We start from the raw sequence: 22,500 nt of genomic DNA, 5'->3' as shown, positions 1-22,500 counted from the left end.
GTGGGAGCAAACGAGCTGGGTGGGGGTGCAACGGCTGACAGGCCCGCGGTGGAGGCGGGTGAAAAAATAATTCGTGGAACGTGTTGGGCGAGGGTCGTGACGATGACCGAAAGGGAAAAATTAAATGGGGAGACCAAAACGTGTGAGACGAGACACGAGGTGACGACAACAGAAATAATAGTTGAGACAAGGGAGGTAAAGGGTGAAGAGTTGGCAGAGACACGGGAGATGGGAACGATAGAGGAAAGACTACACGAGGAAGACGGGGTAAGTGACGCACACACACACACAGAGGTAGTGGAGGACAATGGGGGTGAGCTGGCGGACTGGGTAGAGACCCAGTGCGAGCACCTGGATGGCCTCCTCCAGGAACGAGGGGAGGGAGTATGCCCCCTTGAGGCGAGTCACGACCAGGTGAGTTCGGTCGTGCTTTGCGAGGTTGAGGGGAGGAGTGCTGTGGACGGGTGCACGGCGAGCTTGGGGGGTATAGAGGCCCCGGAGACCCTTGTGGGGACTCGAATCCCCAGTGTGGTTGTCCCTGTGTGTGTGGTGCAAGGCGTGAGTGCGTCCCCGTGTGTGGAAGCGACCCCGTGTGTGAGTGGTGTGGTGGCGATGGTGCCGGAGTACGTGCTTCCCAGCACGCCGTGTGTGGATGAGGCATCGTGTGTGGAAGAGGCCGTGGGTGTGAGTGAAACGGCCAGTGTGGATGAGGCACCGCGGGTGAGTGCCCCCGCGTGTGTGAGTGAGGCCGTGTTTGTGAGTGAGGCACCGCGGGTAAGTGCCCCCGCGTGTATGAGTGAGGCACGGTGTGTGGATGAGGCACCGCGGTTGAGTTCCCCCGCGTGTGTGGATGAGGCACGGAGTGCGAGTGAGGCACCGCGGGTGAGTGCCCCCGCACGCGTGAGTGAACGGCCGTGTGCAAGGTCGCTGTGTGCAAGGGAGACCGTGTGTGTGAGAGAGCGGTATGAGAGGGAGATGTCGGTTGGCATGCGGGAGCACGCAGCCGCGTCTCCCCGTGTGAATGTGATGGAGTGGACTGTGTGCGTCGTAACACGCAGGTGTGCGTGGGTTGAATGGAGACGGAGACGGCGACAGAGGAGAGAAAGCCGGGTAGCGGCTGTAGCTGTTTCGTGGACCGTGCCGGGTTCACCCAGCAGTGAGCACGCGGTTCGTGCTGTGCAACGCACGAGACCACCACGTGCTCGCTTGCGAGAGTGAAGTCCCGGTCCGGAAACGCACGCGGTGGATTTGCCGATCCCGCGGACGGACAAAGTTTAGGCAGGTAAACGGATTTGGACCAGACGGGTTCTCCACGCGATCGTGTGTGTTAAGCTCCAACGGGCAAAGCACATGTGTTCGCGTGGGGAACCCCTCGAGACTTGGGGCTTGTTTTTTTTCTGCGCACGGTGACGTCATGGCTGCACGTGGGGTTGGAATCCGGCAGGAGGGGTATCTCTGCCGGATGGCACCGTCCAAAGAGGGACGAGGAACACGTGCAGCTGCATGACGTCACGGGCAGGTGCAAAGTGCGCGAGCTCTGAGTTGCCGCGCAGGTGCTGCGCATGAAAAAAAGAAAAAGCAAGCCTCACTTTCGGGTGTACAGGATTCCTGGGCAAGGGGTGAAAGACCCCCTTACCTGGGCACAGGATGGAAACTAGTTAGGGGGAAGGGTTAGCTTAGCTAGACCGACTCCATGGGGCAGGGGTAAGTCCTCATGGAGTCCGTGGAATGGATTAGTTAGAGGGATTGTAGCCAGATTTAGGTTGGGAAATAAAATGATTTATTTGAAGACAGAGACAGACTTTGGATGTGTAGAGGGGACGTAGTTTAGCTACGTAGTGTTAAAAGGAACGTGCTGTAGTTTAAGGGATGACGTGGGAGCACGAGTTAGTTAGGGGGTGCAGATAGAAGGATGGCAGAGTTCAGTGGTGTGTGTGTTGAAGAGTTGGTGAGTGAAGTGGAAGCATGTGCTTGGTGAGTGAGTGAGGCCAGCGGGTCTGTGTGAATGGAGCGAATGGGGAATGCATGGTGCGATGAGTGATTGGGGGGAGGAGTGACTCCCGCCCAAGGGACCCCGGGGTCAGTGTAGAGTGAGTTAGCTGGGTTAGTCAAATTGAAAAATGGAGGTCGTTTTGCTGTTGGTGGGAAAGTAGGCTCGAGACCCATTTGGAGGGGTGCAGGAGCCCTGTTGACGGGCTTGGGAGCGTGGCTGCGAAAGGTGAGTATCGCTGAGTGGGTACCCCGGGCACCAGGCTAGTCGGCCGTGGTAGGCCATGGGCCCATGGGGGGCCGGGATAGAGTAGTGGGCACGGGTGCGCCTGCTTGGTGCGGGGGCCCGGGGCGCCATTAGCCGCGTGGGCAGTGCAGTGGGCACGGGTGACCCTCGGAAAGGGGCCCGGGAGGCCGGCCTGCCACGTGTGCGTTTCAGGGGAGGTGCCATGGGGGCACCCCCCGGTGTTAGGGAGCTGGTAGGCTCGGAGGCAGTGTAGTGCCTGGGGTGCCATAGCGGGAGATTCGGCAGAGGGTCGTGCCTGCCAAAGGGAGCCACGTGTCCCAGCCAGGAGACCGTGTGAGGGCACGGAGAGAAAATTGGGGGGCGAGGCCCGAAATTGTGAGGACACCAACACAGGCGACGGGAATCTGGGTTGTTAGAACCAATAGTTTAAGCGAGAGGCGCTTGTTGAAAGCCCCGGGGTAGTTTAACAGTTAAATGGTTAGGGTAGATTAGGAGATGTACCCCTCCGCACCATCCATCCCCTCGCTGTCGTTGTGGGCCGCTGGACCCACTTGGTGTTAAGATCGCCGAACTCTGGGGAGGCCATTCTGAGGCTTCGTTGGGCCTCGACACAGGACGTTAGCTCTCCCTTATTCCCCTCCGGGAAGGGAACGTAGGGGTTGGGAGTAGGCTAGGTAACAGAATAGGTTAGCCGAACAAGGACGATAAAGGGGGTTCGGGGACGATTTATAGAGGGGAAGTAAAAATAAAAACAACAAAAAAATAAGTTGGGGCTAAATTGGGGTTTGACAAATTAAGGGAGTGGGTATGTACAGTGACAGGCAAAGGCGATAGGTGGGAGGGAGACAGGTAGGTAGGTCCGAGCCCGCCTTCCAAGTGGCCAGCACCACCGCACTCCCTCCACCAACCTCCACTGAACGGCAAAGGCTGGCCAACTTCATCGGCTGGCCGTGTTTGTCTTCAAGGCGGAGGCCGGCCAACTTCATCGGCAGCTGTTGTTTTGCTGCGAGGCCTGTGCCGGCTGGATCGTCTGCAGCTGCTGTGCTGCAAGGCCTGTGCCGGCCAGTTCATCTGCTGGCTGTTTTTCTTCAAGGCCTGTGCCGGCCAGTTCATCTGCGGGCTGTGTTTGCCTGCTCACCTTTGCCATGCCATGCCCACTGCCCACGTTCACCAGCCCCGTTCAATTTTTGCCTTGCCCCCCCTGTTCATTTCCATGTGCGCCAGGATCAAGGCAACAGTTTGCAAGCTGCGAGAACTGCCCTGTTGGCAGCTACAACACGGGCCTGCAGTGGCGGCCCGTGCACCGTGTTTGCGTTCATGCATCCATTCGTTGTGCTCATTGCGTGTGCCACTTGAGCTGGCACGGAGACTGCGTTGTGCAGCCCATGCACCGTTGTGGTTCACTGCGTTCAGTTCAAAAGGGAAGGCCTTGGACTGCGTGTGAGCAGCCAGCCACGTTCCCTGTCACCTGCATTGTTTGAGCCAGAGACTGCATGCGGGCAGCCTGGCTCCCTGCTAACTGCTTTTCTTTTGCAGAGTTCAGTGATCCTGGGCCATGGTTTAGTGTAAAATTTGTAAGTTAAGGTTAAGATGTACTGTAAATATGAGTGCGCCCCCGGCATGTCTGTCTAGCGCCGGCAATTTTATTTAAGTCGTCCGTGTGAGTGAGTTTGTTTAGGTAGTTACGCAGCCCTCAGGTTATTTATTTTGGGGACACGAATACCATGAATGTCGCACTCAGGGATCCGTAGGTAAAATGTACTAGGGGAAAACTACACATGATGGCACACGAAAATTTGACGACTCGGGACGAGTCTGTAAAAAGGGAAGGGGGTAGTGTTGTGGTTACCAGATTCGCAAACCACCATTCAGGTCCCTTAGGTGAGGTATCTCGGTAAGTGCATGTGTAGTTAGGCCCAAACCCGTTGTCTAGTGGGAATACATGTCATTTATACGTGCTGCGACTCTTCAGGATAGCCGTTTTTCTTTTACTATCTTTATTTTGGACCAACCGCCATGATCACAACCACAACAACAACCACCAACCACAACGCCGCTTCACCACAACCGCCACGACCTTTACCGTCACAACTCGCCACCATCGCATCACCGTCATCTCGCGCCACTCATGGGCACCGATGCTGGACTCGTGTAGGGTGCACGTTGAACAGCGTGTACAAAATCACGGATTTTCTGCTTCAAAAACGGATCAAAAACGACACACGCCCACTTTTTGCCGTCCAATCGGTGAGCGAGGGGCGATTTGGCCCCGCCTCCAGAACGATCGATATATGCAAATTTGTGGATCAAAAAGCCTTCACGCCCACTTTTTCTCGGGCCAATGGGGAGCGAGGTGAAAGGTCAAAGGGAGGGGGTCAAAGGCGAAGTTACGGGGGATAAAAGGACGGTGTTCGTCAGTCAGAAGAGAGTCGCGGGCGGGAACGAGAGAGTCAGCAGAACGGGGTCGGAGAGTCAAGAAGAGGAGAGTCGGAAGCAGAGGGTCAAGACTTCGCGGGCGGTGGAGCTGCTCGTCGTGTGCGTTGGAGTCGGAACGGAGGGGACGGAGCTGTGGAAAGGCGGCGACACCAGACGAGGGGGTGCTCGCGTCGTGCAGGAAGCTGCACCCGAGGGAGGCCGACAGCGCGACCTGGCCGAGGTGGAGACGCTCGTCGCACATAATAAAGATCCTCTATACCCCGAGCATCAGCAACCCCCTCCTGTTTCCCCCCGCGCTGAGATAGTGCGACCAAGGGGGCCCCGTTCCCACCCCCTGCCAGGCACTGTCCACGAGGCCCGCGGGTTGCGGGGCCATCGCCGCTCCGCGTCTCATCACCAGACGGGTAGGCCCGACCCGGTCTCGGCCCCAGGCCTACCTCATTCTTGGGGATTTCTTTTCCTTGGTTTTGGGTATGTGTTGTCGGCGCCGTCTGTGAAGTAGAATTGTATAAGTGTTGCCGTGTGCTCGGTAGTCGGTATTAGCTCTGCACTGTGTTTTCACTTTTATGTTTGCTTTTTGTGTAAATGGAATTGTGTTTTCTTTTTTTGTGTGCATTTGGTGGAATTGTATTTGTGTGCTTCCCGTGTGCCGCGAATAAATGTGCTTTATTGTTGAACTGTTCTCCCGCTTCGCTTCGTCTTTTCCTCCATTGAATCCCCATCTTGCTTCACGTAAAGGGTTGGTAGTGGGCTGAATACGCCCGATAATTAATCGAACCGTCGAGGTCGACGATAACACCGCTCGGTTATTCTGATAGTACGGAACGGGTCCCTTAAGTGGCCCGTGTCCGAAGTCGACCTGCGGCGAGGTGCGATCGCCCGGTCTACCCTCCGCGTGGGTACTTAGGTAGTTCGAATTTGGCGAGCAACCCTATCCCACGCGGGGGCTGATTGGCTCGATCGCGGTGAGACCGAAAGGTCCACCCGTGACTGGTTCCCGGCGTTAGTCCGAGAGGGTCACGACTGGATTGTCCGTCCGGTGGGCGACGTGCCGCGATTCGAGTTACGTGGCCGTCGCACGCCGGCGGGCGCGAAAACCGCAACAATATATATATATATATACATATATATATATATACATACATATATATATATATATATATATATATATATATATATATATATATATATATATTGTTACGGATTTCAGAATCCATTCTGATGAATGCATCCACACATCCAGGTCCTCAGACAGTTATTTCCTTCAATGCATGTTCAGATTAGCCCCATCCCCATGTCTAATGGGATTCTAAATGTGATGCGTTGAGAAGGGTAAAGGACAGATCCCCTCTCTTAAGGCCCAGTCACACCTTGACGTTTTCGCCAGCAATGGCAACGTATTAAAATGTATGTAAAACGCTGGCTTACGCTGAACTTTTGATGTTTTTTTTTAAAGATTCGGACGTATTCATAACGGGTTGGTCGTATGCATAACATATGAGTAACGGACACAGAATGTTTCGTTGTCTTATAGATAACTTATACCAACGAATGCTGAACCTGTTGTCGGCCTTCCCAACCTATGCCCAACGATAGTCTAACTTATGCATAGCGCGCTGCACGCATCGCCGACGATGACGTGGAGTAGGTTATGAAAAGGCTGCCGCACAACGATTCAAATCATAACCACCGCAGAAATGGAAGTGTCAACATCGCAGTCACACCTTGGCGATCGTGCCAGCGTATGCCGACCTCTGAAAAATGCGTCTAAAACGCTGGCGCAAGTCGAATACGGTATGGGTAAGTTTGGTATGCGTGAATAGAACGCTAAAGTATGCTATCATACGTCGTATTAAATGGAGTACGTCTTGTAATTTTAAACATGTTGAAAATTTTACGACGTACTTGCCGCATGACACACGCTCCGCATGCGATGAGAATAAGTTGTACGCACGATATGCGATCGTTGACACACATCGACACATGTTACTTGAAAGCTGCTCATAAGTCGAAACACGTCAAGGTAATGGTTAGCGTCAGTGTTCCAGACTCCCGGTTTTTTTTTTCTTCGGTATGACGGTGTTCAGTGTACAGTGCGGTTATGATTTAAATCGTTGAGCGGCAGCCTATTAATTATATTATATTATAACCGCACTAGAAATCGAAGTGTCAAAATCACCATCATACCGAAGGAAGGAAGAAAAAACAAACAAAAAAAACCGGGAGTCTGGAACACTGATGCTAACCATTACCTTGATCTGTTTCGACTTTTGAGCACCTTTCAAGTAACGTGTCTGTGTGTCACTGATCGCGTAACATGAGTACAACACGTTACTCATAGGTTAGAAATAAGTTTCGGGTATGCTAAACATTACCTCGACGTGTTTTGACTTATTAGTAACTTACAAGTGACGTGTGTCAACGAACGCGTGACGTGCCTACAACTAATGGCCAGCGTTATGCGGAACGTGAGAGTCATACGCTGGCATAAGTCTCAAAAAAAAAAATAAAAAATATATATATATATATATGTATATATATATATATATATATATATATATATATATATATATATATATATATATATGTATATATATATATATATATATATATATATATATATATATATATATATATATATATATAAATTTCAAGCATGGAAAATTTGAGGACAACCGAAAAGTTCAACGTTTAAAGTCAGCGTACAACGACGTATGGCAGTGTTTTTCAGCATGCTCTCAATGTTATCAAAACTTACCAATAACGTATTCGACGTGTACCAGCGTTTTAGACAAAAACTTACCAATAACGTATTCGACGTGTACCAGCGTTTTAGACAAATTTTCCAAAAATCGGCATAAGCTGGCTAAAACGTCAATGTCTGACTGGGCCTTTATGGGAAGCTCTTTTCTTTATGACAGACACGTTCACACACATTTATTTCACGAGCTCTGAAGCCCGCCCCCATTTTTCCTCAGCAACATTCTTTCGTGAGCTCTGACGCCCGACTTTTTTGAGAGCGCACGGGTCGTCATGGTAACCGTGCGCCAGTGGGGTGGGGTGAGCTTGGGGCGGACGGACCGGCGGAGACGGCCTGGAGATATAAAAGTGAGCAAGAGGTACATTAGGAGAGAAAAGCGTGAGGAGAAAAAGCGAAATAGGAAAAAGAAAAAGCGAAAGGAGAGAGGAAAAAGCAAAGGGCGAGAAAAGCGGGAGGGAGAAAAAGCGAAAGAAGAAAAAGCAAAGGGCGAGAAGCGAGCAAGATGCGGGTGTCTGACCAGTGCCAACAACGAGACAATTCATCCTTCCCAGTGCTTCGGCAAGCAAGCATGTGTTGCGTGTGTGGGTGTGAGCAGCGCCGCCAATTAGTGAGGCACTGGTTGGTCACCAACAACTCCAGGGTCTAAACCCGCGACAGACGATCTCGGTGCCCTCCAGACGTCGACTGGCGTTCAAGGCTGTTCACGAGAGGGTGCACGGCAAAGCTGGGTGCTGGCGATGGACGTGACACACACGCACGCATTTTCAGGACGTTTTCGCTTCACGGACGACTTTCTGGTGAGCGAGACGATTCTCCCCCTCCCCTCCCCCTGAATGATCTGCTGGGAACCCTTGTCTGTGTTTAGCTGTCAGTCGACCCCCCGATAGGCATCTATCTGCTCCTTGTCTCTTTCCTGGCATTTTGATTGATTTTGCTTTGAAATTCATTCTTTATTTACCTCAGCAAATAAAAGGTTCTTTTAATTTATTTATTTTATTATTAATAAATTATTTGTCGATTTCCAACCTGTCCGTGTTTGTCCTTTCCTTCCATTGGTCTAGCATTGTCCGAACCGAGATAGACTGGGAGGTAATTACAACAGATTTGACCAAAATAATCGTCGGCACACACCAGCGGTTAAAACGCTCCGCTGCCCTAATAAAAATCTAATCAGATAATATTGGTGCTTTGCCGAGGGCATGCTCCCCGCTCAGGTAACCACATGACCTCTAGTTAAACGGAATAATTAGACGGTGGACGCTGGAACTCGTGGTTGACTGGGTGGCGTTCATGGTTCTAAAACAATCCACCGTACCGCAACGTTAATTTTGAGCGGTGGCCCCAGGTCCGGCTCTACTGAGGACAACCAGGGATTATTCCCCCTGAGTGACAATCTGGTGTCTCGGTACCCATGGCCACAACAATATCATCATGAAGCTGATCAAATACAAACGTTCTCCACACACATACTTATTCAAAAACAAACCACACACTTCCACGTGAATAGCTGGCACAAGCTTTGTCAATTTTCACGTTGTGAAGATGTCCTTTGTCGAAGGGTCAGTTGCCATTGCTCTGTTGGTAATCACGCACACAATTGTCTTTCCAATCGCAGGCGTCTATTAATTAAATCACGAAGCCTGCCATGATCACAGGAGGCATTCCCGCAATATTCAAAGTTCATTCACTGGTACCGATCCGTCGAGGGTTTTGGTAGAACGTGCCCATCTCTGATCCTTTAGGCCTTGCACTGGCCCACATCGTCCATCCACATCACTGGCTCACAATGAATTATTTCATTGTGCAAAGGCACCTCCCTTCTTCTCTCGTACTTTTCCAAGTATTTTCGTATTCTTTCAGAAACTTTGTGAGCCATTTGAGGTAACAATCCTTATATTACATACCCGATATATGGAAACGTGCTTCGGTCAACATTGCCGCTGAGGAGTTATCTGCATGCACGCCGAGCATTCTGGGAAGGATTACATCATTTAAAAAGTTGCATGTTTGAGGTGAATTAACCCATCTGTAGTTCTGGATGAAATAACCCAATACAATCAGTAATCTATAATAATACATGTCAGTACGTGTCCATCCGGCCATCTCCTCCATAACTCCAAAACCAAAAAAACCTCTCAGTCCCAAACTTTGCACGCATACCAAGGGAACTCCAAGGTAGTGCATGAATGAAAATTGTGTGTTTGGGTTAATTTAAATAAACAAACCTTTTGAAGATAATTTAGGAGGTGCTCCTCACGAAAAAATAACCCCCAAAATAAGCCCGAATAACATGGCAGTGCACCATCTTGCTCAGTCCTCTGTCAGCTCACAAGAGTCTTAAGCTGCCATGTTTTTTTTTGGCCTGCTCACCAATGCCTTGATTTGGAACAGGCCGCAGCGATTTCTCAACGACAGCTTTTTCCTTCACTTTCCTCAATCATATCAATGAATGCTTGATCATCATACCTACGAATCGCTGGATACTTTGCAATGCTTATAAACGCCCGGAGACGCCAGCGTTCGTGGCTATATTTCATTTCTTCACATGCTACAAGCTCTAGAATCTCTTAATCTCAGCCGAATTTCAAAATTTAAACTTCTTTATTGACTTCAGCAATAGGTCCGACTGCTAAACAAAAAAAGGTGTTCACATGTCCAATTCGGACATTGCTTGACATTCCGGGTATTTATGGATGCATGGTGTTTAGATAACCGATTCGTGATCGCAAATCGCTTGCCAAGCCAGCTGTTCATCATCACCTGTTTCCTTGGAGTGCTTGCTTGAGCACTTAAGCCACTTGGCGAGTGCTCTACAATATTAGCACTGTCACTGAATATAATGATCAACTTGAACAAAGTTCAGGGCCCATTCGCCTGCGTCTGGCAGGGTGAGTCGGGCGGTGGTTAACTCACTGAAAATGGAGAATTTTATTTTGGACGATCTTCTTTCATTACGATCCATCACTTCAGCATACATATAGAAAATTAAACGTTTCGTTTTTAAAAGTTTATTCAACCATTTTGTTGGAGTGCTTGCTTGAGTGGTTCAGGCACTTCGCGAGCGCTCTTCAAGCTTCTATGGCAATATGGTGGCTCAGTTCTCCATGGGGATCACTGCAGGATAGCTGAGAGGTAAACATGCTTGCTCTAAGGTGTCTAGCCTGGGTCCAAACCTCGACCTAAATTGTCATCCTGGTGTTTCACAGGCATGGTGATTCATCAGTGTGTTTGCAGTTTCCTGGATGGACATGAAACTGGATGTCACATGTGCCAGAATCCCCCTACCCTCTCAACTCACTCTCAATCTCTGTCTCTGTCTCTCTCTCTCTCTGTCTCTCTCTCTCTCTCTCTCTCTCTCTCTCTCTCTCTCTCTCTCTCTCTCTCTCTCTCTCTCTCTCTCTCTCTCTCTCTCTCTCTCTCTCTCTCTCTCTCTCTCTGCTCCATCACCCCTCCCCTTCTGTTAAGGAGACTGTTAAGGACTGACGGTTTAGTTGTTAATTTAAAACTGCTTCCCCATAGTGTATCATGTATGAATCAGATTCAATGAACTGACCTGAGGGGTGCAAAGGTCGCTGCATGTGCGAGCATGCAGGTCTTTGCCATTCAGTTAGCATGGGTTTTAAATGCTCCCACCCGGGATTATATAATCCTGCGGTTAAATAGAAAATGTTGCTGTGTAGATATGTTTTATCATCCTTCCCTTCTCCGCCCCTCAGGCTGCCTTCATTCCCCTCGTGCTGCATTCCTTTCCCATCACGCTGCATTCCCTGACCCTCGCACTGCGTTCCCTTCCCCTCACGCTGCGTTCCCTTACCATTACAATGCTTTCCCTTCCCTTCCCTTCCCTTCCCATCACACTGCTTTCCTTTCTCTTCCCTTCCCTTCCAGGGGTTTTTCAGTTCCAGGGGTAATAAGGGGTAGTTAGGCAGGGGTTTTTGAGTTGGAGTGTAGTTAATGTATGGAATGGTCTCCTGGGAAAGGTATTGGCAACAGAAAGAGTAGACAGGTTTAAGATTGGAATTAAATGGGCACCAAGAAGCATTTGGGATTGAAGGATACAGGAATATCAGCGGGACTTGTGGCTAGCTTGCGTGTGGATGGCTGTTGGTGTGGTGCAGGCATGATAGGCCGAATGACCTCCTCATGAACCAACGTTCCAGTTGTTTTTCCCTCGTATTTTTTGCTGTGTGATCCGAATGGAATGCCGAAGAAGAATTATATAATTATAAAATGAATTTTGGCCTGGCTGAGATGAACGCACACTCACCTCTGCGATGTTCAGCGCCTGGCGTCCAATCTCGTCCCTGATATTTCACAGGCAACGTGATTCATCAATTTGTGTGCCATCCCTCTGATTGATGTCTATCGGGGTGTCCCATCCGTTAGCATCAGTTGGTGGATCTTAAAGATCCCATGGTTTCATTTGCGAAGAGAAGGTGAGCTGTCGTCGACACCAGAAAACGAAATTCCAAATTCCTTCCCTGACTGATTGCTGGGAAGGCAATGGCAAACCACCCACTGCTTTGGCAGCACCAATGCTCTGTTAAGAGTATATAATGATGCTATTTCTCATCTCACCAATTTTGCAATTATTCCGTTAACTGTAAGGTGGACACCGAGATATTTTTTTAATGTTTTGACACACAGGACGCAGGACTCCAAAAAAAAAAAACCCTCCAAAAATGTGTGATTTGAATGATAACTGATGTCGATTCGGCCTAACTTTTGACATGTTAAATGTTCATTGTTTTTATGCCTCAATGACTGGCCTGCTCATGTTACATTCAGGGAAAATGAGCTGTTCGCTGAACGCAGAGAAACTACGGGCAGTCATTTACATCCTTCCTCATCACCACAAAGCCTCGTAAGTAGGTCACGAAGCCAACAAGCACCAGTCTCCGAATTGTTTATCATCACGTGATGTTGTTGCCTCTATTATGCAGGTTGTGTCATTTTTGGATCATATTCCTTTATTCAAATGTTTCAATATTGAGTCTATATTTACAGTAAATATTCTGGTTCAGTTAGTTCAGTTAGTCATCTCACATTTATATAGAATCGATGAACATGACACTGATGGCAGCAACATATGGTATGCTTTGAACCTTGGCCAGCTGCTGTCCGGGTCGATACACTACAACTTGCTCATGAGTTTATTTTTTTGGGGGGTCACACAAGAGAGTTTCAGGTTCACTTTTTGTTATGAGCAGACATCCTGCTCATAGTCAGACATACCGGGGTGAAAACATAACCTTCGGGCTCCATCTACCTTCGGTGGCGGAGGTAAATATTGTTACGAATTCGCGCCCGCCGGCGTGCGAACGAGCGTGCTCCACTAATCGCGGCCGGACGCCCACCGGACGAACAATTCAGTCGAGACTTTCCAGAACAACGCCGAAAACCAGTCACGGGTGTGCTCCAAGCGCACACCACGGCCTAGTCAGTATTCTACCCGCGCGCGACAGGGTCAATCGCCGAATTGTCGATATACCTAATTATTCACGCGGGCAGACTACCGAGAGACCGTACCTCAACGAAGGCCTGCTTGGACACGAACCGCTTAAGCGGTTCGTTCCGTTCTGGGATAACCGAGCGGTGTATTATTGCCAGGCCTCGTTGGACCCGATTCTATTATCGGTATTCAACAACCAACTATATTCCGATCGCAATATGGCATTTCAATGGGAAAAGGACACAACAAACAGGGTACATTTAAACAAGCACATTTATTATTTACACGTATGTAATCATGCAAGGAATGGGTGAAACACGCATGCAGTTCATTTGTGATGAATGCGGGACGGCACAAGACGCGAGCAAGGCAAAGAGCTACCACCGTCTATTTATTATGTACACTTATCAACAGTTCTACTTATCGGGACACGGTGCCACAACTTTCACACAAAGAAAAGCAAGGAAAAACCCTCTCATAGACAAGGGGGTAGACGGGACCCCTTAGGGTCTTTATGTCCAAGGAGCTCCAAGAGGCCGCCGCAGGTTACCTCCGCCCTCATGGTGTCTTGCTTGGGTGACCCTCGATGGTCCGTTTCCAGCTCCCCACTGACTGACTCTCGACACGAGCCCAGACCTCCAGGCTCCAGCACGGCTCCAAAATGACTGCTCACAACTCCACCACGCACGTCCCCGAGACAGACCAACTGACCCTCAGCAGACCCAACTCAACAACCACCCGCTTCTCCTCACTTCTCGACGACCTCCACTCGGTTCTCTCTCTTATGACACACACACCGCTGCATTCAGCGCTCGCTTTTATCTCCACTGCCCTCGCCCCACCCTTCTTTCAGCTCCCGCGGGAAACTTCCAGAAGGAGGGTGTTTTTTCACCTGAATCGGGGCCTTTCTCATTCTTCTTTCCCTTCACAGCTGGCGATATTTTCCAATCCTCGTGCAGGGTCCATCGTTGAGGGGATGGGGCCGTCGTCGGCTTTCCCCCGACGAATGCCAGGCTTCTCGCAACCGTGTGCCGAGGGAAACGCGGTTGTGTGGTTGTGAAGGTTGTGGTTAATGTGGCGTGGTTGTTTGTAGTAGTGGCGTGGCTGGCGTTTTGTGGTGGTCATGAGGGTGGTGTGGTTGGGCGGTTGTGGAGAAGGTGATTGGTGGTTGGCGGGGTGGAGAAGGTGGTGAGGCGATGTTGTGGGTAAAGTGGTGAGGATGGCGTGGTTTGTTGAGATGCGGGCGTGGTTAGGGTGTTTGAAAGGGTGGTTGTGGTGATCGTGGTTGTTGTGGTTGGTGGAGCTTTGTGGTGGTAGTAATGGCGGTTGGTCCAAAATAACGATAGTAAAAGAAAAACGGCTAACTCAAAGATCACAGCCCTGTCCACACGGATAATCCCCATTAAACAACGGTGGGGAAATCTAACTGAACACGGACTTATCGGCATAACTGATCTCAGGACCTCTATGGTGTTCTGCGAATTTCCACAGCCGTAACTATATATATATATATATATATATATATATATATATATATATATATATATATATATATATATATATATATATATATATATATATATATATATATATATATATATATATATATGTTGTTATTCGTCTTTCGGCTGCTCCTGTTAGGGGTCGCCACAGTGGATCATCCGTTATGATCCGCATACTGATTTGGCACAGGTTTTACGCCGGATGCCCTTCCTGACGCAACCCTGGTCGCCTCTTACGACACAGGGATCAGGATTTGGGTTTCGCCATGATTCCAGGCTGCTGTACCCCCATCCTCAAGCGATCCTCCAACCCAAGCCTCCGAGTAGCCGGATTACAGGCGCACGCCACTACGCCCGGATATATATATATATACACACACACACACACACACACACACACACACACACACACACACACACGTGGCATTGTGCTGACGATAGTGTAGAATATTGATGACCTCTGCTCGTTGTCATCGTATTGTATAGTATATTGGGCTGAGGGCAAATTACGAATTTGGCTTGCAGGTTGCATCATTTATTGTTGGGGATGCGACTACAATGCTGATGCAGTGCCCCTTTGTCGGTTCAGGCAGGTACTTGGCATCTGTTCAGGGTACTGGTGATCACTCACCTACTTTTCGTGAAAGAAAGGGCTTGAATGGCTCCCAAGTAAGCTAGCAGGCTGGACATCCAGCTTAACATTTTTTTTTTTCATAATGCCATGCTGGGTGTCCAGGGACAATGCCCTGCTTGCGAAACACCAATTTAGCAATTTATAGTCTGGTTGGGAACCAAATCCAGCCAAGACATTAACTCTTCACCACTTGATGAGCTCTGATGTCCAGAAAGTAAAGATTGTTTTAACATTTAACAGGATGGGACAGTGCCCTCTCTTTCTTTCTCTCTCTCTCTCTCTCTCTCTCTCTCTCTCTCTCTCTCTCTCTCTCTCTCTCTCTCTCTCTCTCTCTCTCTCTCTCGCTCTCTCTCGCTCTCTCTCTCGCTCTCTCTCTCGCTCTCTCTCTCGCTCTCTCTCTCTCGCTCTCTCTCTCTCGCTCTCTCTCTCTCTCTCTCTCTCGCTCTCTCTCTCTCGCTCTCTCTCTCGCTCTCTCTCTCTCGCTCTCTCTCTCGCTCGCTCTCGCTCTCGCGCTCTCTCTCTCACAGGCAAATGAGGACACTGGCAAGGATAAACCCCACAGTACCATGACCTCTATGCTCCATCACAAGATATTGCAGGTGAGCATGACAGGTTTGTTACGTATGATGTGGCAAGGTTCGTAAATCTTCAAAAGGTTTTCCTATCCATCAGACTCAAACGGAATGTTTAACATCTTACGATGAGAATGAAAGTTCCAATGTCATAACGCTTAGCATCACTGAACAAGAAAGGATTTCAGATTTTTGTGGAAAATTGTGAAAATCGTCTAAAGATTGTATAGTCAGTCCATCAGACGAAGATGAAGTTTTGAACAACCTAGGTTGAAAACTGTACACTTAACGCCAGTGAACAGTGCATAATAGAACAGTGCACTCTCGTTTGTGAGAGCTCACAACAAATGCAGTTCGTGACTGGTGGTGGAAGGTTGGTTACGGCAAGTAGAAATGGTTGAAAATTCATCAGTCAAAGATGAAATGTCTTGTGCTGGTCTTACAAGTCACAATGTAATTCCTTCCTTCCTTTTCTTTTGTCTGCTCCTGTTCATCCACCTCCTTGGTTGTTGCATGTGCCTGTTCCGCCAATACTCCTCTGGTCACTAGGTTGACTTTGTACCTTCAATCACTTTTCACTTCCAGGATACATTGTGGATACAAATAAAGTGTACACTTATGATACACAACTATCAAGAGCAAATGGTCATGATCTGTTTTGAGGCTGGCATCCTCCATCCATCGGGACCACGCTCTGTGCAGAGCGTTGGTGCTGCCGAAGCAGTCTCCTGGGCTATTGGACACAATCCTGGACGGATCGCCACTCCGACACAGGATACCAGCAAGCTGGCACCCATTTTGCTGATCTTGGAAGGATGACAGGCAGAGTCAACCCAACCTGGTATTAATTGAACAGCCGACTGGGATTTGAACTCAGGATCCGAGGATCCCAAGCACACCACCCTAACCATTAAGCCGACACCAGGCATTGAGGCTGGCAGTAGTCACCAATAGATTATTGTTGTGGTAACCCGAGAATTGTGGACATGACTGAACGTGACCACTTGAGTTTCGTGCAATTGGCATTGACCTGGCCTTGATAAAGTGGGACTTTTGGGAGATAAAAAGCATTGAGATCATCGAACACACAACACAGTATATCAACATAAATAAACTACTTGCAAGACCAGTTTGATGTATGTACTCTGGGTTAATATTCCTTCCATGAGGATTAAAACAAACAATGCTGGCAAGCAGTAGGATAGTTTTACAGTACAGGAATTGACTTATTTACTGCAACAAAGGCTCAATGCAGTGTTCGTTTTTTGTTTTTATCTCGGTCACAATATATATTTCTATATATATATATATATATATATATATATATATATATATATGTATATATGTATGTATGTATGTATGTATGTATGTATGTATGTATATATATATATATATATATATATATATATATATATATATATATATATATATATATATATATATATATATATATATATATATATATATATATATAGCCTGGTGTTGGCGCAGTGGTTAGGGCAGCGGCTTGGGATCCAAAAGGTCCTGAGTTCAAACCCTGTTGGGCCACTGAATTAATACACCAGGGGGTTGACTCAACCTGTCATCCTTCCGAGGTCGGCGAAATGAGTACCAGTTGTACTGGGCCGGTGTATACCCCGGTTAAAATAGGTGTACCATATCCCTGTGTCGTAAGAGGCGACCAGGGTTGCGTCAGGAAGGGCATCCGGCATAAAACATGTGCCAAATCACTATGCGGATAATACGGATGATCCGCTGTGGCGACCCCTAACGGGAGCAGCCGAAAGAAGAAGAAGAAGATATATGTATACATATATATATATATGTATACATATATATATATATATATATATATATATATATATATATATATATATATATATACACACAGACACACACACACACACACACACACACACACACACACACACACACACACACACACACGGACATGCAAGGAACTTTGATGTAAGAGGAAGCTCAGTTGGCCCAAAATATGTGCGTTATATCTTTACATGCCTGGTGTTGGCTTTATGGTTAGGGTGGTGAGCTTGGGATCCAAGAGTCCTGCGTTCAAATCCTGCTCGGTTATTTAATTAATACCAGGTGGGGTTGACTCAGCCTGTCATCCTTCTGAGGTCAGCAAAATAAGTGCCAGCTTGCTGAGATGATTGAGCCATTCCAGTATCCTGTGCTGCAGTGGTGACCCGTCCAGGATTGTGCCCAATAGCCCAGGAGACTGCTTAGGCAGCACCGACGCTCTTAACAGAGTATGGTCCCGATGGATGGATGTATATCTTTACCTTAAATCAATCAGTTGATCAATTTCACTTCACTGGGAGGAGCAGGATAGGTTATGATAAAACTGTGTGTGTGTGTGTGTGTGTGTGTGTGTGTGTGTGTGTGTGTGTGTGTGTGTGTGTGTGTGTGTGTGTGTGTGTGTGTGTGTGTGTGTGTGTGTGTGTGTGTGTGTGTGTGTGTGTGTGTGTGTGTGTGTGTATGTGTGTGTGTGTGTTTGGTTGTGATGTGCATTTGTGGGTTTGAGGAGGTGGAACGAAGTCCTCCCAGTACTCAAAAATATCCGCCTTCGCTTCGGTAAGGGATCACTGTTCATGGATCAAGCTGTTCAACTTTGTTGTTCTCAGAGTTTTGTTCCGAGGGCTCTTTTCAAGATCGTCACCGAACTCCAGACTACCACCAATTGCAGTTCGTTTGTGGTAATATTCCTGGGGATGGTTTTCAAAATTATTCCTTTTGCTCCAATTATCGCTGTTGGTGTAATTTCGACACTTCCGTTTCCAAGATCTCTTGATCTCATTTATGAGGTCATGGTATTTGGTCATTTTCTTGATTTCTGCATTATTTAAGCCAAAATTGCTGGGTACTGATATCTAGTCAATCAGTAATGCTGTCTGTTCCTTTTTGTTCCTGAGAACAATGTTTGGTCACAAGGCTTTGTTTTCTATGTTCACTATCGATGGGATCATGAGGTCACATGTGAGCATGATGTCTTTATTTTCATTGATTGCCCTTGGTTCGTGTTTCCATGAGTTTTTTTGGAACTGCGATGTTAATTTTTGTAGACATGCCAATGAATCACTTTGCATACTTTGTTGTGCCATCGTGTGTAAAGATGTTCTGATTGTAGTTTTTTGCATCCTAAAAGCAGGTGACTGGTACTTTCTGTTTCTGTCTTGCAGAATCTACACTTGTCCGTCTGGCTCAGTCCCACCATCTTTTTAAATCCATCGGTGTGGTGTCTTTGATCTTGGGCATTTATTATTATTTGCTCTCCGTCCCAGTTGAGCTGACCTCTTCTGAGCCATTCCAATGAGCCTTCCTTGTTGATCCCAACTCGGTCCAATTCTTTTTTGTATTTTCCTGCTCTTTTGTCGTTCTCACAGTTGTTGGTGTATATTTGTTGCCTCCACCACCGAAGGTGAAGGAGGTTATGTTTTCACCGCTTTCTGTTTGTTAGTTACTTGGGTGGTCGCTAGACTACCTTTATTCTCAGGTTTTTTGTCTGTCTGTAATGGACAGCTCTGGAGGCCAGAGGAGTCAACCGATTTTGATGAAACTTGACTGGTAGGTTCATACCAGGATCTAGTTGTATGCTTTTGAGCACCGTTGCTATGGACGCCACCGTTGCCCAGCAATGGGACTTTGAAATTTTTGAAAAAATCCCAAAAAATATTTGCATATATATTTTTTCCGAAAATCAAAAATCGGCTTCTGCGCTTTTATGCGCACTATAATCAACCTCTTTGTCAAAAAATTTGAGCCCGATCCGTCAAAAACTGTGACTAGTATGCAATTATGTAGCGACCACCCATGTCGCCTACCGGCTTGTCTGTCTGTTTGTCTGTCTGTCTCTGTATGTCGCCTCCAGGTCACAATTTTCAACTGATCTTCACAAAACTTCACCACATGGTAGAGTTTGTCATAAGGAAGAAGCCTATTGTTTTTGAGGTAAAAAGGTCAAAAGGTCAACATAGGCCAAAGGACAACAACTTAGGAGGGATTTCTGAAATCCTCAATTTTCATCCGATTGACTTGAAATTTGAAGAGGGTTTATATTTCAGGTCACTGAATTCAACCAGCCAATTATTTTTGACGTCAACATGGACAAAAAGGTCAACATAGTTCCAAGGTCAACAACGTAGGTGAGATTTCTAAAATCCTCAATTTTCATCCGATTGACTTGTACTTTGAAGAGGATTTATATTTCAGGTCACTGGATTCAACCACCAATTATTTTTGAGGTCAACGTAGACCAAAAGGTCAACATAGACAAAAAGGTCAACATAGTTCCAAGGTCAACAACGTAGGTGAGATTTCTAAAATCCTCAATTTTCATCTGATTTACTTGAAATTTTAAAGAGAATTTTCATATCAGGTCACTGAATTCAACCACCAATTAAAACTGGTAAACCAGTAATCCCGGGCTTCAAGGCGTGCCTCCATTTTAACAAATTTCAACACCATCACCCTGTCACATGATATGGGTTTTCCGAGTTAGAAAGTTAGTTCAAGTCTGCAATGTGGCCCAGCTACGGGGTCCCTCAAGTTATCTCAATGAAGGATTGAAAAGCCCATAGCAATACATGATAGAGAAAGAAACTTCACATTGGACAAATCGAGGCTGGACAAATTTTCAAGTCCTCAAAAAAGTCCAATAACTCCACATTTGCATATTAATGTAAATGGCGAACTTGTAGAACGTTAAAATATCTTCCAGAATTTGTGGTCACTTTTTGTCTATCTTCTTTGGTTTTCATTTTACGACATGTCAAAAATGGGTGATTTTCAACTTTGGGGGGCTCTGAGGCCTCACTGGGGTAAAATACAGACATAGTGTAAACATATTTGGAGTCCCCTCTTCAAGGCCTATCAGAATCTGTCATTAAATTTTTTCAACTCTCATTTGCATATTTTGCATATTTAATGAGGCGATTTGGCATCATTTTAAATCATATAAATTATGCAACGATTTCGACGAAATTAACAACTTAACATTACAATGGAACCTTGCAAATGTGTGCAAAAGTTTGAGGCTATCCTGTTACCCCTTCTGGAGAAGAAGATGTTTTTAGGTTTTGGAGAAAATCCAATATGGCCGCCAGACCCCGTGACCTACGTCATCAAAATTTTCAAAGTATAAACTTCAGGTGGAGAGTTATTAAATGGATAGGTTTCATTGAATTTCATCCAAGCGTTGTTTTCATTTTATGACATTTCAAAAATTGGTCATTTTCAACTTTGGGGGGCTCTGGGGGCTCACTGGGGTCAAATACAGACATAGTATAAATATATTGGGAGTCCCCTGTTTATGTGCTATCTAAATTTGTCATTAAATTTTTTCAACTCTCATTTGCATATTTTGCATATTTAATGAGGCGAATTGGCATCATTTTAAATCATATTAATTATGTTACGATTTCGACGAAATTAACAAATTCACATTAACATCGAAGTTAGCAAATGTGTGCAAAAGATTGAGGCTGTCAGATTATCCCTTCTGGAGAAGAAGATGTTTTTAGGTTTTGGATAAAATCCAATATGGCCGCCAGACCACGTGACCTACGTCATCAAAATTTTTAAAGTATAAACTTCAGGTGGAGAGTAATTAAATTGATAAGTTTCATTGAATTTACTTCAAGCGTTGTTTTCATTTTATGACATTTCAAAAATGGGTCATTTTCAACTTTGGGGGGCGCTGGGGGCTCACTGGGGTCAAATACAGACATCGTATAAATATATTGGGAGTCCCCTGTTTATGTACTATCTAAATCTGTCATTAAATTTTTTCAACTCTCATTTGCATATTTTGCATATTTAATGAGGCGAATCGGCATCATTTAAAATCATATAAATTAAATAACGATTTCAACCAAATTAACAACTTTACATTCCCAAGCAACTTAGCAAATGTGTGCAAAAGATTGAGGCTGTCTAATTATCCCTTCTGGAGAAGAAGATGTTTTTAGGTTTTGGATAAAATCCAATATGGCCGCCATACCACGTGATCTACGTCATCAATTGTTTCAAAGTATAAACTTTAGGTGGTGAGTAATAATCCTGTTAAGTTTCGTTGAATTTCATCTGACAGTTTTCCCTCCAGATCCGCCACAAAATCGGTCAGTAGAACATAAAAACGCCGTTAATAATAATAATAATACTAACGAATTCAATAGGGCTTCAGCACTTGCTTGAAGCCCGAATTATTTTTGAGGTCCACATAGGCCAAAAGGTCAAAATAGGCCGAATTTCTAAAATTGTCAATTTTTATCCGATTGACTTTATTTGAAGAGGATTTATAATTCAGGTCAATAAATTCAACTAGCCAATTATTTTTGAGGTCAACATCCACCAAAAGGTCAACATCGGCCAAAGGTCAACAACTTCGGTGAGATTTCTAAAATCCTAAATTTTCATTCAATTGACTTGAAATTTGAAGAGGATGAAAATTTCAGGTCACTGAATTCAACCACCAATTATTTTTAAGGTCAACATAGTCCCAAGGTCAACAACTAAGGAGGTATTTCTAAAATCCTCAATTTTCATCTCATTGACTTGAAATTTGAAGAGGATTTGCAGATCAGGTCACTGAATTCAACCACCAATTATTTTCGAGGTCAATATAGGCCAAAAGGACAACATCGGCCGAATTTCTAAGATTGTCAGTTTTCATCCGATTGACTTGAAATTTGAAGAGGATTTGCAAATTTGCTCATTGATTTCAACCACTAATTATTTTTGAGGTCAAATTTGTTTGATAGATTTTGCAAGTATCATGCTCTGCATGACGTCTTCTTCTTGTTTGTTTGTTTCTTTGTCTGTTTGTTTGTCTGCGTACAGGATATCTCAAAAAGTTGTGGACGTATCCGGATGAAATTTTGTGGACAGG

General features: G+C 46.3%; 1 protein-coding gene across 6 annotated transcripts in view; it reads left to right on the top strand.

Moving 5' to 3' along the window:
* MYO15A (myosin XVA) overlaps positions 1-22,500 on the top strand; it is a 374,107-nt gene that overhangs the window by 67,250 nt on the left and 284,357 nt on the right. For all 6 annotated transcript variants that reach the window (XR_015060712.1, XM_085890857.1, XM_085890855.1 and 3 more), the window contains exon 2: positions 12,222-12,297. Coding sequence is in view for 5 of the 6 variants with exons in the window: in XM_085890857.1 (XP_085746983.1) it covers positions 12,222-12,297 (76 nt within the window). In the remaining variant the exon portion in view is untranslated. The remainder of the gene's footprint in view (positions 1-12,221; positions 12,298-22,500) is intronic.

The sequence above is a fragment of the Eptatretus burgeri genome, chromosome 8 (genome assembly GCF_056783735.1).
Source record: "Eptatretus burgeri isolate ZD-2024b chromosome 8, Ebu_testis_v1, whole genome shotgun sequence".
Classification (NCBI taxonomy): Eukaryota; Metazoa; Chordata; class Myxini; order Myxiniformes; family Myxinidae; genus Eptatretus; species Eptatretus burgeri.
The sequence above is the reverse complement of the archived record's forward strand: the minus strand, read 5'-3'. Positions and strand labels throughout refer to the sequence as shown.